Source organism: Mytilus trossulus, chromosome 3 (genome assembly GCF_036588685.1).
Source record: "Mytilus trossulus isolate FHL-02 chromosome 3, PNRI_Mtr1.1.1.hap1, whole genome shotgun sequence".
NCBI classification, from domain to species: Eukaryota; Metazoa; Mollusca; class Bivalvia; order Mytilida; family Mytilidae; genus Mytilus; species Mytilus trossulus.
Window position 1 is genome coordinate 22,615,404 of NC_086375.1, and position 12,715 is coordinate 22,628,118.

Consider the following 12,715-nt stretch of genomic DNA (forward strand, 5'->3'; position numbering starts at 1 on the left):
CTAATAACAGTATCATCATTCAGAATTATATAAAACAATTCATTTCAAATATGTATTGTCATAATGCCCTTAATAATGTCTGACAAATTATATGAATACAAACATACACAAAATACATTTTTAGGAAAACATTTCTTAGACATTAAACATAAAATGTTAAAATCAAAACAATTTATTTAAATATATATGTATAACTGCATTGATTGTAGATGTCCAGTCCAAATTGAAAAACAGTTAACCTCCAAATTTTTACTTTTATTTTTGTGAGTTATGCACTTTATGCAATGATCTACAATGTAATATTTCAGAGAAATGTGTATTTGCATTCCAGGTCATTCAGGTTATGGCAATAAAGGCCCTCATGGGGCAGGTTTGGGTGGGCTTCACCCAGGCCTAGGCCCTGATGGACGCGCGCTAGCAAATAGACTTCCTAATTTAGGAGGAGTGCATAGCGGACCAGGAGGTAAAAAAATTTATTATGATATATGAATGATTAATCATTTGAAATTGAGAACTTCCTCCCATACATTTTGTAGCTCAGAAAAATAATTTGATTTATATAATAGATGAAGATGAAAAAGATATTTTAGTATTTGATGATGCTAGTAATCATTTTTTGTAAACTGTTGATTACCAGCTAAGGTCAATCATAGTATGATATTTATTCCTGATTTAAAAAACTAGTTACTATTTATTTATAAAACTGTTTAAATAAAATACCTGATTTTAGACTTAATATTGTTTTGTAGCAGTACATAACAAATCAATGCAACAGTGAATGTATGAATTAGATAAAAAATAATGTAGTAAAAATAAAAAATCATGTTGTACCCAGGACATGTATACATGTATATATATATAGATACCACTTGACTAGTTTCAACTGTTTTATAGGACCTCATTCTGGTCAAAATGGTCCATGGCCTAGTGGATTTGGTGGCCCTAATGGGTTTGGACCTGGCAATGGATTAGGCCCAGGCGGTAATGGACTAGGACCAGGAGGTAATGGATTAGGACCAAATGGACTGCCTGCAGGACATGGACTTGGACCTAATGGATTAGGTCCTGGGGATGGATCAGGATTTGGACCAGATGGGCATGGATTCCCACTTGGACTTGGACATGGAGGACCTGGATCAGGACCAGGGGGACCATTTGGACCTGGGCAACCATTTGGACCAGGAGGACAATTTGGACCAGGAGGACCTGGATCAGGACCAGGAGGACCATTTGCACCTGGGGGACCATTTGGACCAGGAGGACCATTTGGACCAGGAGGACAATTTGGACCAGGACACGGACCTGGGGGAGAACCATTTGGACCAGGGGGACCATTTGGACCTGGAGGACCATTCGGACCAGGAGGACCATTAGGACCTGGATCAGGATCAGGAGGACCTGGATCAGGACCAGGAGGACCATTTGGACCTGGGGGACCATTTGGACCAGGAGGACCATTTGGACCAGGGGGAGAATTTGGACCAGAAAACACTGGACCTGGAGGACCATTTGGACGAGGGGGACCATTCGGACCAGGGGGACCATTTGGGCCAGGAGGAGAATTTGGACCAGGAGGACCTGGATCAAGACCAGGAGGACCATTTGGACCTGGGGGACCATTTGGACCAGGAGGACCATTTGGACCAGGAGGAGAATTTGGACCTGAAAACACTGGACCTGGAGGACCATTTGGACCAGGAGGTCCATTTGGACCAGGAGGACCATTTGGACCAGGAGGGCCTGGATCAAGACCAGGAGGACCATTTGGACCTGGGGGACCATTTGCACCAGGGGGGCCATTTGGACCAGGAGGAGAATTTGGACCAGAAAATAGTGGACCTGGAGGACCATTTGGACCAGGGGGACCATTTGGACCAGGAGGGCCATTTGGACCAGGACACGGAGGACCTGGAGGAGGACCATCTAGAAATAGGGGAGGACCAGGAAATGGAAGAGGACCATTTGGGCCAGGAAATGGGAGAGGACCTGGAAGAGGAGGTAAAAAAATTTGAGTGAAAGTTTTATCCATGAAGGTTCTTGTGTGATGATGTGTCCCTAGCAATAGTTCAGAATTTTTCACAACAAATATTGATGATTCTTTGTTGAAAGGATGTCATAGATGAACTACAAGACAATTGTAAAGAAATTTGTAAACTTCAAATTTCACACTATTCTTCTCCTTTGAATGAACTGCTTTTACATTGGGGTTTTTTAAGATAAAAATATCCAAAAATGTGAAAATCAACAAAATATGTAGTGGCAAAATGTTTTTGTTTAAACTGAAAAGAATGTATATGTTTTTCAATTTTGCTTTCTTTTAACAATTTTTAACTTTATGCTATATTCTTATCAAAATTTCTTTATTACTTTTTTAGATAATTCAATTCGACTTGGTTAACAGGGGGGAAAAGATGGACTTTCAGATTTTGAAGACCAAACAATTTATTATGATTTGTTAGATTTGCAATGAATTTGAAAAACTGTAGCAAAAAGTATTGTTCACAAATGATATTTAATTCTATGTTTTTACAGGTCCACTTAATGGAAGAAATAATTTAGGCCCTGGCAATACTGGGCTTGAAGGTAAATTTGTTAAAATTTTATCACTTTGGTAATTTTTTTATTCCTATATAGTCCATTTAGATCTATTTTAAAAGAAAAATAATACTAAGCTGAAAAGTGAGACACCAAAGCATAATTTGATTTTTTAAATAATTTACTAATTTATTGGTGAGAAATTAATTTTATTATATTTATTTGTTATTTGAGCAAAAACATTTAATTTTTGTATGTTATTTTTATGGAAATCTTTTTTTTTATTATTCCTCCTGAAGTACAGTATGTAGAATTCAACATGTTTTAAGTTGAAATAAAGATTAGAAAAAATGATGTTATTTATAAAGATAGTTGTTTGCAACAAGGTGTTTAGTAAGAAACATTGAAAGTTAATGGAACTTACTTGTTACTGACAAACATATGAACATTTGCTAATCTATTCATATTTTTTCAGGTCCGCTTACTGGTCCACTTGCGAATATTTTCCCCGATGGATTATCGGGAAACCCAAATATGACAGCTTTATGTGCGCTTTGCGATAAAAGCAATCTTACTGGTCCCTTAGGCCCAGGCAATGGGCTGGGACCTGGCGGCAGCACAGGAGCGCAACCTGGAGATGGCAAAGCAGGTAAACACTGAAATTTGATTTGTTTGCAGGTTAATCAGGCAATAAAATTGTGTGTTTCCAGATGGTAAGCAATACAGATGAAAAGGTATAATTTATGATGTCATTGTCTTCATTTCAGCCTTAGAGTTTAATTTTAATAAAACACTCAATAAAATGCACACAAGTTCAGGTTCAGTCAAAAAGCTATCTTGCTACGTTTGGTTATAAATCTTCTATTAAACAGGTATGGTGATTTTGTAATCTTATAGCATTTTGATTTAATGACTTTTGTATTAATTATGCAATAAACAGAAAGATATTTCAAACTTAATAATCATAAAACTTTTTTTTTCTGGTAGCTTTGAAAGTAATTATGTTTCTGTGTCCTGGAAATGTCATCTCTGCAATTAGGATTTAACTTGATCTTTATGATATGATACAAAGTTATCTCTGCTTCCTGGGGTAGACCAACTGATTCACAGCAATAGAGATGTTGAGGATATGCAAATATTTTTAGTATTAATGTCCAGTTTAGATGGAAATACATGTGGTTAATAATAATTGTTGGTGTGTCAGTCCCTATCAATATTAACAGACTATATTGGAACAATAGAGATAAAACGGTTCATTTGAAATGAAAAATAAGAGAACTTGATTTTTTTAGAAAAGGGCATAACTTGTAAGTAAGTCCTTCTCAAAGTAAAGGAAAGGAATAAAGAAAAGATTAGATACTGAAGCTTACTGTTTCATTTTTTTATTTACAGTTCCATTGGATTGTATTACTAGTCCTTGGGGATCATGGAGTGGACCAGATCAAACTGGAACCTTTTCTAGAGTCAGATTCGTAAAGAGACCTCCTATTAACGGTGGAAAGAAATGTCCCGACCTCATTGAACAAAAGAAAGGTACAAATATTTTTACAAACATTTGTTACTGATTATGTTCTTTAATAGCAACCTAAAATTTTGTAACTCATTTATGTTTCAACTTGATTTTTTGAAAGTGGTCAATTTTAGTTAAATTGTTTCTAGCAGTTAAAAAAAACATTTTTTCTATTTAATTTGAAATTGCACAGGTGCAAAAACTAAAGTAAAATTTACCATTATGTTTCCTGCATGCATATTCTCTTGACAAATTTTAAATGAAGAGCATATAATTATTTTTCAATCTTGGTCAGCAATATTTATTTACACATATATTTTCTGATATTGTGCAGACCAAAAAAGGTCCCTATAGTTCCTATTTAAAGCATTCCCTATCTTGGTCCACATTTATATAGAAAAAAAATTCTTCATTTCTGAGAGAATTTTCATATTTTATGAATCAGTTCAACTTATATTACTTATTGTAGAAAAGAAGAAAAATTAACCAGTACCTAGTTTCACTTAAGTCATGTTAAACTAATAAAATCTTTTATATTGACTTATTAATTTTTTTTCTTCTGTCAGTTGCTCTTGACTGCATTGTCAGTGACTGGGCACCATGGACAAAACCAGATCAAACTGGAACCATTACACGTATCCGTATGCAGGTCAGACCTTCTGTCAATGGCGGAAAAGATTGTCCAAACATGATAGAATCCAAGAAAGGTTTGTGAAATTTTGTAATTTCTAAAAGCACTTTAAATAGAGAGTACTTTACCTTAAGTATTCATGAAAGCTACTGAGTTCTTAAAATACACTACAAAATTGTTTGTTATGTTCTTGATTAAAAATAGTAATGAATGACAATATATTGTAACAGTGTTTATATTTTTACTATTCTTAATAGTATATTATTTTCACCCCAAAATTGGGCAAGAGTTGATCAATTTGTTCTGATAACCAGGATCTTTAATTGATGATAAAATTTTCCTGTATAAGCTGAAAACTTTTGAAACAATACATTATTTGTCATTCTCGTTTTGTAGAACCCTTACCATGTATTGTTGGTGAATGGGGACCATGGAGTGCTACAGATGACACTGGTGGCTCTTCTCGTGTTCGTAACGTTGTCAGAATCAACATCAATGGTGGACCTGAATGTCCAGAATTGATTGAAAATAAGAAAAGTATGAAACTTATTTGCTATTTACTCATTTTTTAAGACAATTATTTAACACTCAAATCAAAACTTTAAAAGCAAAGAATGTATGAAAGTATTTGACCAAAAGGGGTCGTTCAGGTATGAAAAATATCAACTTTTATCAAATGGTATATATGCATTTATGACCAGCAAATTGCACACAAATTCCCTGATATACATTTTTTTTTCTGTTTTTAGTTTATTTCCTGTTGAAATATTATATTCATCATTATCTAAAAGTCAGTTCTTCACCAGTTGAATCTTATATCATGGTTTGTGCACCATTTCTTCCCTAATTTTTGAACAATTTTAAAGTTTGAATCATTATTTTCAGATCCATTGCCATGTATTATGTCTACCTGGTCTAGCTGGGTTGGTCCTGATGCTTCTGGTACTTTGTATAGATACAGACATGTCATTAGACCTTCCATGAATGGTGGAGAGAAATGTGATGATCTCATAGAGCTTAAGAAAGGTAAAGTTCTTGGCAATGTTTAAGTTATTTATAACAGTGGTATAAGGAGGTATTGTTGTAGTTGTAGGCAGTGTTTTACATATTTATAAAAGAATCCACTTGAGTGTATCAACGTAGACAGTCAACTTCTTGTAATAAAGAGTTTTTGTTTTTAAATTACCATTCTTATTTTTTCTATATGCGTGATACAAACTTCTTGGAGTAATTAGTTCTAAACTTCTATGGATTCTGAAAAAAGTTAATGTCTCTTATTCTTTGGATCAGTTTTTTTATTTTATTTTTTTCTGTTAAGGGTATCTGATACTTGCAGAATTGTTTTATCAAAAGATTTGAGTTTCAACATTTATATATCATTTACAGGACCACTACCATGTATTATGTCTGACTGGACCGCATGGAGTGCACCTGATGCCACAGGAAGTAGATACAGAGTAAGATATGTTATCAGACCTGCATTGAATGGAGGCAAAGAATGTGAAGATGATGATCTCATGGATACTACCAAAGGTTAGAAATTTGGCATCTTCAAACGATATTTATTTTCAAACCTTGACTTTCTTTGAAATCTACACAATCAGATGTTAGAAAAGGAAAATTAGCTGCCATAATAGAATTTGATGATACAAATTCTCATCCCCTACAGCCCTAGTATCTACTTCTACATTATTTCTTATTTTGCATTTTTTCCATTTTATACAGAAGATATATCCATTTTTGAAAACTATCAAATTGGAACATTTTGATATTAAAGTCTTATTTTCATGGGCTTGTTATGTAATCTTTGAGATGTTTTATCTACCTTTCTTATTTTCAGTTCCACTACCATGTATTATGTCTGAATGGACAACATGGAGTGCACCTGATGCCACAGGAACCAAATACAGAGTAAGATACATGATCAGACCTCCACTTAATGGAGGCGAGAAATGTGACGACCTCATTGAGATTGGCAAAGGTAAGTTTACATCATTCGTGATTTAAACAAGTTGAAAATATATCATGACAGCAATCAAACATAATACCTTGAAGTAAAAATTACAACATTGTAATCCAAAGAAATTTGAAGACAAGAAATAAAACAAAAATCCATATACATTTGGTGGTGGCACTCCCAATTGATGAAAAGAAAAATCTTATCACGAATCAATCCTGTGCATGCCCAGATCAGGTATAGGGTTATTTAATAAGCAGAAAAAAACACATAATGATTTAGAATGAAAAAATGAATATGTTTGCTAATTTTTTTCAATACTTTCATTTCTGGCATATAATTAAGATGAACAGTTTAAATATATTGTAAGACTATTCACTTTGTGTAGTTATTTATTATCACACATACATTTGCTTTTTATAGTACCTCTGCCATGTATCATGGGTCCATGGTCTAGTTGGGTCGGACCAGACCAGACTGGAACTATGTACAGATACAGACAAGTAATTAGACCAGCTCTTAATGGTGGTGAAAAATGTGACGACTTGATGACAGTCAAGAAAGGTAGGAATTATTTTTTCATTACGTAATATCAGCCAGTTTTGTATCATTTCATTTCTGAAACATTCAATATTATAGCAGAATGGTAAGAAGCCATTTATGCATTAACTAGTTCTGTTTTCTTTTAAGTATTTTTATATGGAAAAATTTACCACAAGACTATGTAAATTGTATGCCTCCAAAGCGCTTGTTTTATGTTGTTCAACTGATCCTGTGGAAGTGAAACCTGCAAAAAAAAATAACCGGCCAGTTTTAAGAGTAATTAGATAGCACATTTAATGCTTTTGGGTGTATATAGTGTTAATTGTTTTTTCAAACATTTGATAGTACCTATGTGTATTTTCACCTCTACATCATGTTCTCTAAACAGTTTGTTTCCTGTTTTGCATGTTTGTTAGATAACAGAATCTTAAGCAGCTTTTTATAACCTACTGATTTCTGCTTTACAGTCTCTCTACCATGTATTGTTGGGGACTGGACTGCCTGGAGTCAACCAGATCCATCTGGATCTAGATACAGGTATAGACCAGTGCTTCGTCCAGCTCTTAATGGCGGAAAAGATTGTCCAGAAGAACTTATTGACACTACCAAAGGTGAGTTGTTGCAAAAAAGATTGTATTTATTTTTTATCAAATTTTATTTCTGTTAATTTTGATAATTCACCTGCAAAGTGGGTGGGTGAGCTTGATCTAATAGTTTTTGACAGCACCTTGGAATAAACATGTTAAGCATTTGAGATGGCCACCAAGACTATTATTGTCTAGTACTCTTCATCTGGCTTATTCTACTATTGAAATGAAAATGATTAAATTTTATGTAACAAAAAGTGCTAAATAGGCTGAAACATTATAAATTATTTTTTCTTTCACAAGTCATTACATGAAGTTAAAAGGTTAGAACTCTTCTGGTTGAACCCTAAGAATCCTACAGTAGTATAAATGTTGATACCTCAACTTTTTTTAAAATTGAGAATACAGATTTTTTTAACCTTTTGAAACAGTTTTATATTTTAACTGACAAAATACTGTAGTCTTGATTGAATTATATTTGTTTTTTCAGTACCTCTGCCATGTATCATGAGTGACTGGAGTAGCTGGGTTGGACCAGATGCCACAGGAACCATGTACAGAGTCAGATATGTAATCAGACCTGATCTCAATGGTGGCAAGAAATGTGATGATCTTCTGGACCTCAAGAAAGGTACTTAACCACTAGATCTATTGTTGAAAGATTTTTGTTTATATCTTAATTCAAATGACTTTACTTAAGATTTTTTCTTTTTTTAATTCCATATCCAGAAATGATACATTTAGTCAATACACATTTATTGTATGTTATCAATTTCTATTGTTCATGATTTATGTTTCTTGAATAATGTCAATCTGGTATGCTGGAGACCAAGAAAACAAATGGCTTTAACAGGATAACTTTATCTTTGATGGCCACCATTGCCTTAGGGAGTTTAAACATTCTAAGAATTACAATAAATTATGAAATTTTTGATATCTTCAGTACCACTGCCATGTATTATGGGTCCATGGACTGAATGGAGTAAACCTGATGAATCTGGAACAAGATACAGAGTTAGACCAATGCTAAGACCTCCACTTAATGGTGGAAAAGAATGTGATGACCTCCTTCAAATTGGCAAAGGTAAAAATATGAACTTGGCTATAAAAAAAAATTGTCATGATCATCTTCCTATTTTTACAGAAGGGCCACATTTTGTGGATTGTTTTGTAATTCCTCAAAACGATTAAAAACTGCATCATTATAGATAAATTGTTTAATAAAAGCTTTCAGAATAGATAAAATAGAATATATAGTTTTATGATGCAATTTTACATGAGGCTGTTTTAGTTTTATGTATATTTTCACCAATACCTGTAGATTGGATATTATTTTAATTTGTTTTGTTCTATTTCAGTACCACTCCCATGTATCATGTCTGACTGGACAGCATGGAGTGCACCTGATGCCTCTGGAGCTAGTTACAGAGTAAGATATGTGATCAGACCTGACTTGAATGGTGGAAAGAAATGTGATGATGATCTTCTTCAAATTAACAAAGGTATTTATGATTTTCAGTAAAACAAATAAAGTTCTTTTGTTGCAAATCAATTATTTTGAATCACCCTAGACATCAAAATCACATGTATCTAATTTTGCTTACTTAGAATTTCTATTAAAAGAAGAAAAAAGTAAGTCTATATGTAATTGTACAATTTAATATAACATTATTATAACTTTTAAAGTTCATGGCTTCCTGAAAAGTCTGACAGAAAAGAACTCATTCTGGGGTTAATAATGTAAAGACAATTACTTGAATCTTCCTCTGGCTAGAATGATCTGACTATTTTATAATAATGCTCACTTTTACTTTTACAGAACCACTGCCATGTATCATGTCTGACTGGTCTAGCTGGGTTGGACCTGATGCTTCAGGAACAAGATACAGAGTAAGATATGTCATAAGACCTGCTTTGAATGGTGGAAAAGAATGTGAAGATGTAATGCAACTTACCAAAGGTATACAGATTTTGTTATGTCTCCTACATTATATTGCAAACAGATGAATGTTCATTCTGAAGATTATTAAAATAAATGTATGCTCAGAACACTGCAATAGTTATTATTTATTTGAAATGATTTATTCAAATTAACCAATATAATTTAAAGAATAACTATAGGTCAAAATATGGACTTCAACAATGGATACATGTCTTCATTATGTCAAGCTCTAAAAAACAAGTTTTAAGTACCGGTATAGTTGTGAATAAATGAAATAAAGGGTTAAATATAGTAACAAGATTTTGATTTGATAATGTTGAGAACTTTTGTGTGAATCCATTATAACTCTTATATTATTAAATTATGAACAGTTTATAAATTGTTTCTTTTGTAATTTCAGTACCACTGCCATGCATTGTCAGTGACTGGACCGAATGGACTAAACCTGATGCCAGTGGAGCCTCATACAGAGTAAGATATGTGATCAGACCTGGTTTGAATGGTGGAAAAGATTGCCCAGAAGATGTTATGCAACTTAAGAAAGGTAATTTATAGTAGCGTATTGGATATCTTAGCAGTCAATTTGTAACTCTGAGTTAATATAATAGTTGTATGTAATTTGACTAGTCCCATTTATCATTTATTTTATAGAGAATCATCTTTTCTTTATACTGCAACAAATACCACTCAGTGAACTCATTTCTCATGAGGAGTAAAATCTATTAAAATTGCTACTGAAGCTAATGCAAATAATGCAAAATATTAAATATAACCAAACTTTATTTCAGAACCACTGCCATGTATCATGAGTGACTGGTCCGCTTGGAGTTCACCAGATGAAACAGGAACCACATACAGAGTCAGATATGTAATCAGACCTGCTCTTAATGGTGGTAAAGAATGTGAAGATCTTTTACAACTCAACAAAGGTACTATAATAATTATAAATCAAGGAATTTCTGTAATCTTGTCTATAAATGAGAATGGAGAAACTGAATTTAATTTAGTTCTGACAAATAAAGGATTTTTTTAAAATTGATTATTAATTATAAAAGCTCATACCTGTTTAAGTTATGTTTGTTATCATATTAAAAGCTAAAGCTGGAAATTTGGAAAACAAATTTGCCCATATGAAATTCAACAAAAATACTTTTGATGAGTTCACACATGGTTCGTTTTGTATGGTAGCTGTTTCATTGACCTAGCTCACATATTCTCTAATAAACTGCAAATAAATTAAAAATGTTGATGCAAATACACCACCACATGAATACACACTTTAGTTAAGTTCACTTGTAAATAAATTTTCGATCACTATACATAAAAAACCTATTCATATTTCAGTACCACTGCCATGCATTGCTGGTCCTTGGTCTGAATGGAGCAAACCTGATTCCACTGGAACCAGATATAAATCCAGAATGACATTGAGACCTAATTTGAATGGAGGAAAAGAATGTCCAGATCTTCTTCAATTAACTAAAGGTATGTAGGCAATTTATTAGATATGGATGGTTGATATTGTAAAGTCTAAACTTATTGAAATATTTTTATAATGGCACAGTATCTCATAAGCAATCATACCAAATCTTCATCATTTTATAGGTAAAATGCAAAAAGAATGATTACATTCACTACATGAAAATTATATCCTATAAGCCTAAGTCCCAGAAATTGACCTTTTTTATAATGATATATATTTGTTATCTATACATGTACTTCTAACAATACTCTATTCAAATGAATAGTGCCACTTCCTACCAATTTTAAGATTAGCATAGAACATAAGCTATTATGTTATGTCTGAATAACTTTTTCAGTACCTCTGCCATGTCTGATGAGCCCATGGACTGCATGGACTAAACCAGACGCCACAGGAACCACATATAGAGTAAGATATGTACTCAGACCTTCTGTTAATGGTGGTAAAGAATGTGAAGACCTTATGGAACTCAACAAAGGTAAATTGCATCCATGGCAATTATTTTCTGACTTGGAACAAGTAAAGATTCTTGATAATAAAAAAAATTATAATAGACTTTATAGTAGAACCAACATGTAAAATTTAATCAAAAGTTATTCAACATCACAAAAGTCCTCTACTTAGATATTTGACAAAAATTTGACAAATTGAAATCTTCAGTTAAATTTAATTTTTGTTTAAGGTATTGATGTACTTATAACTGAAAATTGTCCAAATAGATAACAATACTGTTTTTGTTCTTAAAGTGGAGGGCCATAATAATTGAAAATCGTGTTTCATCTATGTAGTAATTTGTGTACCTCTGTAATGTGTTGACTTCCCTAATCTTTTTTTTCAGTACCATTGCCTTGTATTATCAGTGAATGGACATACTGGAGCAAACCTGATGCCACAGGATCTAGATACAGAGTTAGATATGTGGTCAGACCTGGACTTAATGGTGGAAAAGAATGTGAAGATCTCATGGAAATCAGCAAAGGTATTGATTGCACTAGCGATCTTCAATTGTTTACTGATGTAGCAATAGTTGTCTGCCCTTTTTTTGTGCCAGTAGATTTGGTTGCTGAAAATATTACAAGAAGTCATGGAAATTCGGAAATGTTTTTTTTTTCTTTTTCTAAGGATTGTAAAGTTAAAAAAAAGGATATAGGAATATTGAAAAAAATTTGCCTTATAATTGCTTTTTTAATAAAACAAACTAAAGCTTGAAAACATCTTTTTATGCCCCACTTACGATAGTAGAAGGGCATTATGTTTTCTGGTCTGTGCATCCATTTGTCTACCCATTGGTTCGTTCGTTCCTCTTTCCCGCTTCAGGTTATAGTTTTTGGTCAAGGTAGTTTTTGATGAAGTTGAAGTGCAATCAACCTGAAACTTAGTATAGATGTTCCTTATATGATCTTTCTAATGTTAATGACTAATAAGAGTTCTGACCCTTATTTCACATTCCACTGAACATAGAAAATGACAGTGGGAGTGGGACATCCATCTACTGGGGACACATTCTTGCATACTATTTTATGTCTT

The 12,715-nt window shown here is 33.1% G+C and overlaps 1 protein-coding gene across 1 annotated transcript in view; it reads left to right on the plus strand.

Annotated features, from left to right (window-relative positions):
- The first annotated feature begins 572 nt into the window (after window positions 1-572).
- Window positions 573-12,715, plus strand: part of LOC134710538 (uncharacterized) — a 32,069-nt gene continuing 19,926 nt past the window's right edge. The window contains exons 1-21 of the mRNA XM_063570909.1: window positions 573-589; window positions 878-1,998; window positions 2,533-2,583; window positions 3,011-3,184; window positions 3,928-4,068; window positions 4,612-4,752; window positions 5,073-5,213; window positions 5,562-5,702; window positions 6,063-6,209; window positions 6,517-6,657; window positions 7,057-7,197; window positions 7,644-7,787; window positions 8,254-8,394; window positions 8,707-8,847; window positions 9,122-9,265; window positions 9,583-9,723; window positions 10,106-10,249; window positions 10,494-10,634; window positions 11,050-11,190; window positions 11,526-11,666; window positions 12,027-12,167. Coding sequence (XP_063426979.1) covers window positions 573-589; window positions 878-1,998; window positions 2,533-2,583; window positions 3,011-3,184; window positions 3,928-4,068; window positions 4,612-4,752; window positions 5,073-5,213; window positions 5,562-5,702; window positions 6,063-6,209; window positions 6,517-6,657; window positions 7,057-7,197; window positions 7,644-7,787; window positions 8,254-8,394; window positions 8,707-8,847; window positions 9,122-9,265; window positions 9,583-9,723; window positions 10,106-10,249; window positions 10,494-10,634; window positions 11,050-11,190; window positions 11,526-11,666; window positions 12,027-12,167 — 3,775 coding nt within the window. The remainder of the gene's footprint in view (window positions 590-877; window positions 1,999-2,532; window positions 2,584-3,010; window positions 3,185-3,927; window positions 4,069-4,611; window positions 4,753-5,072; window positions 5,214-5,561; window positions 5,703-6,062; window positions 6,210-6,516; window positions 6,658-7,056; window positions 7,198-7,643; window positions 7,788-8,253; window positions 8,395-8,706; window positions 8,848-9,121; window positions 9,266-9,582; window positions 9,724-10,105; window positions 10,250-10,493; window positions 10,635-11,049; window positions 11,191-11,525; window positions 11,667-12,026; window positions 12,168-12,715) is intronic.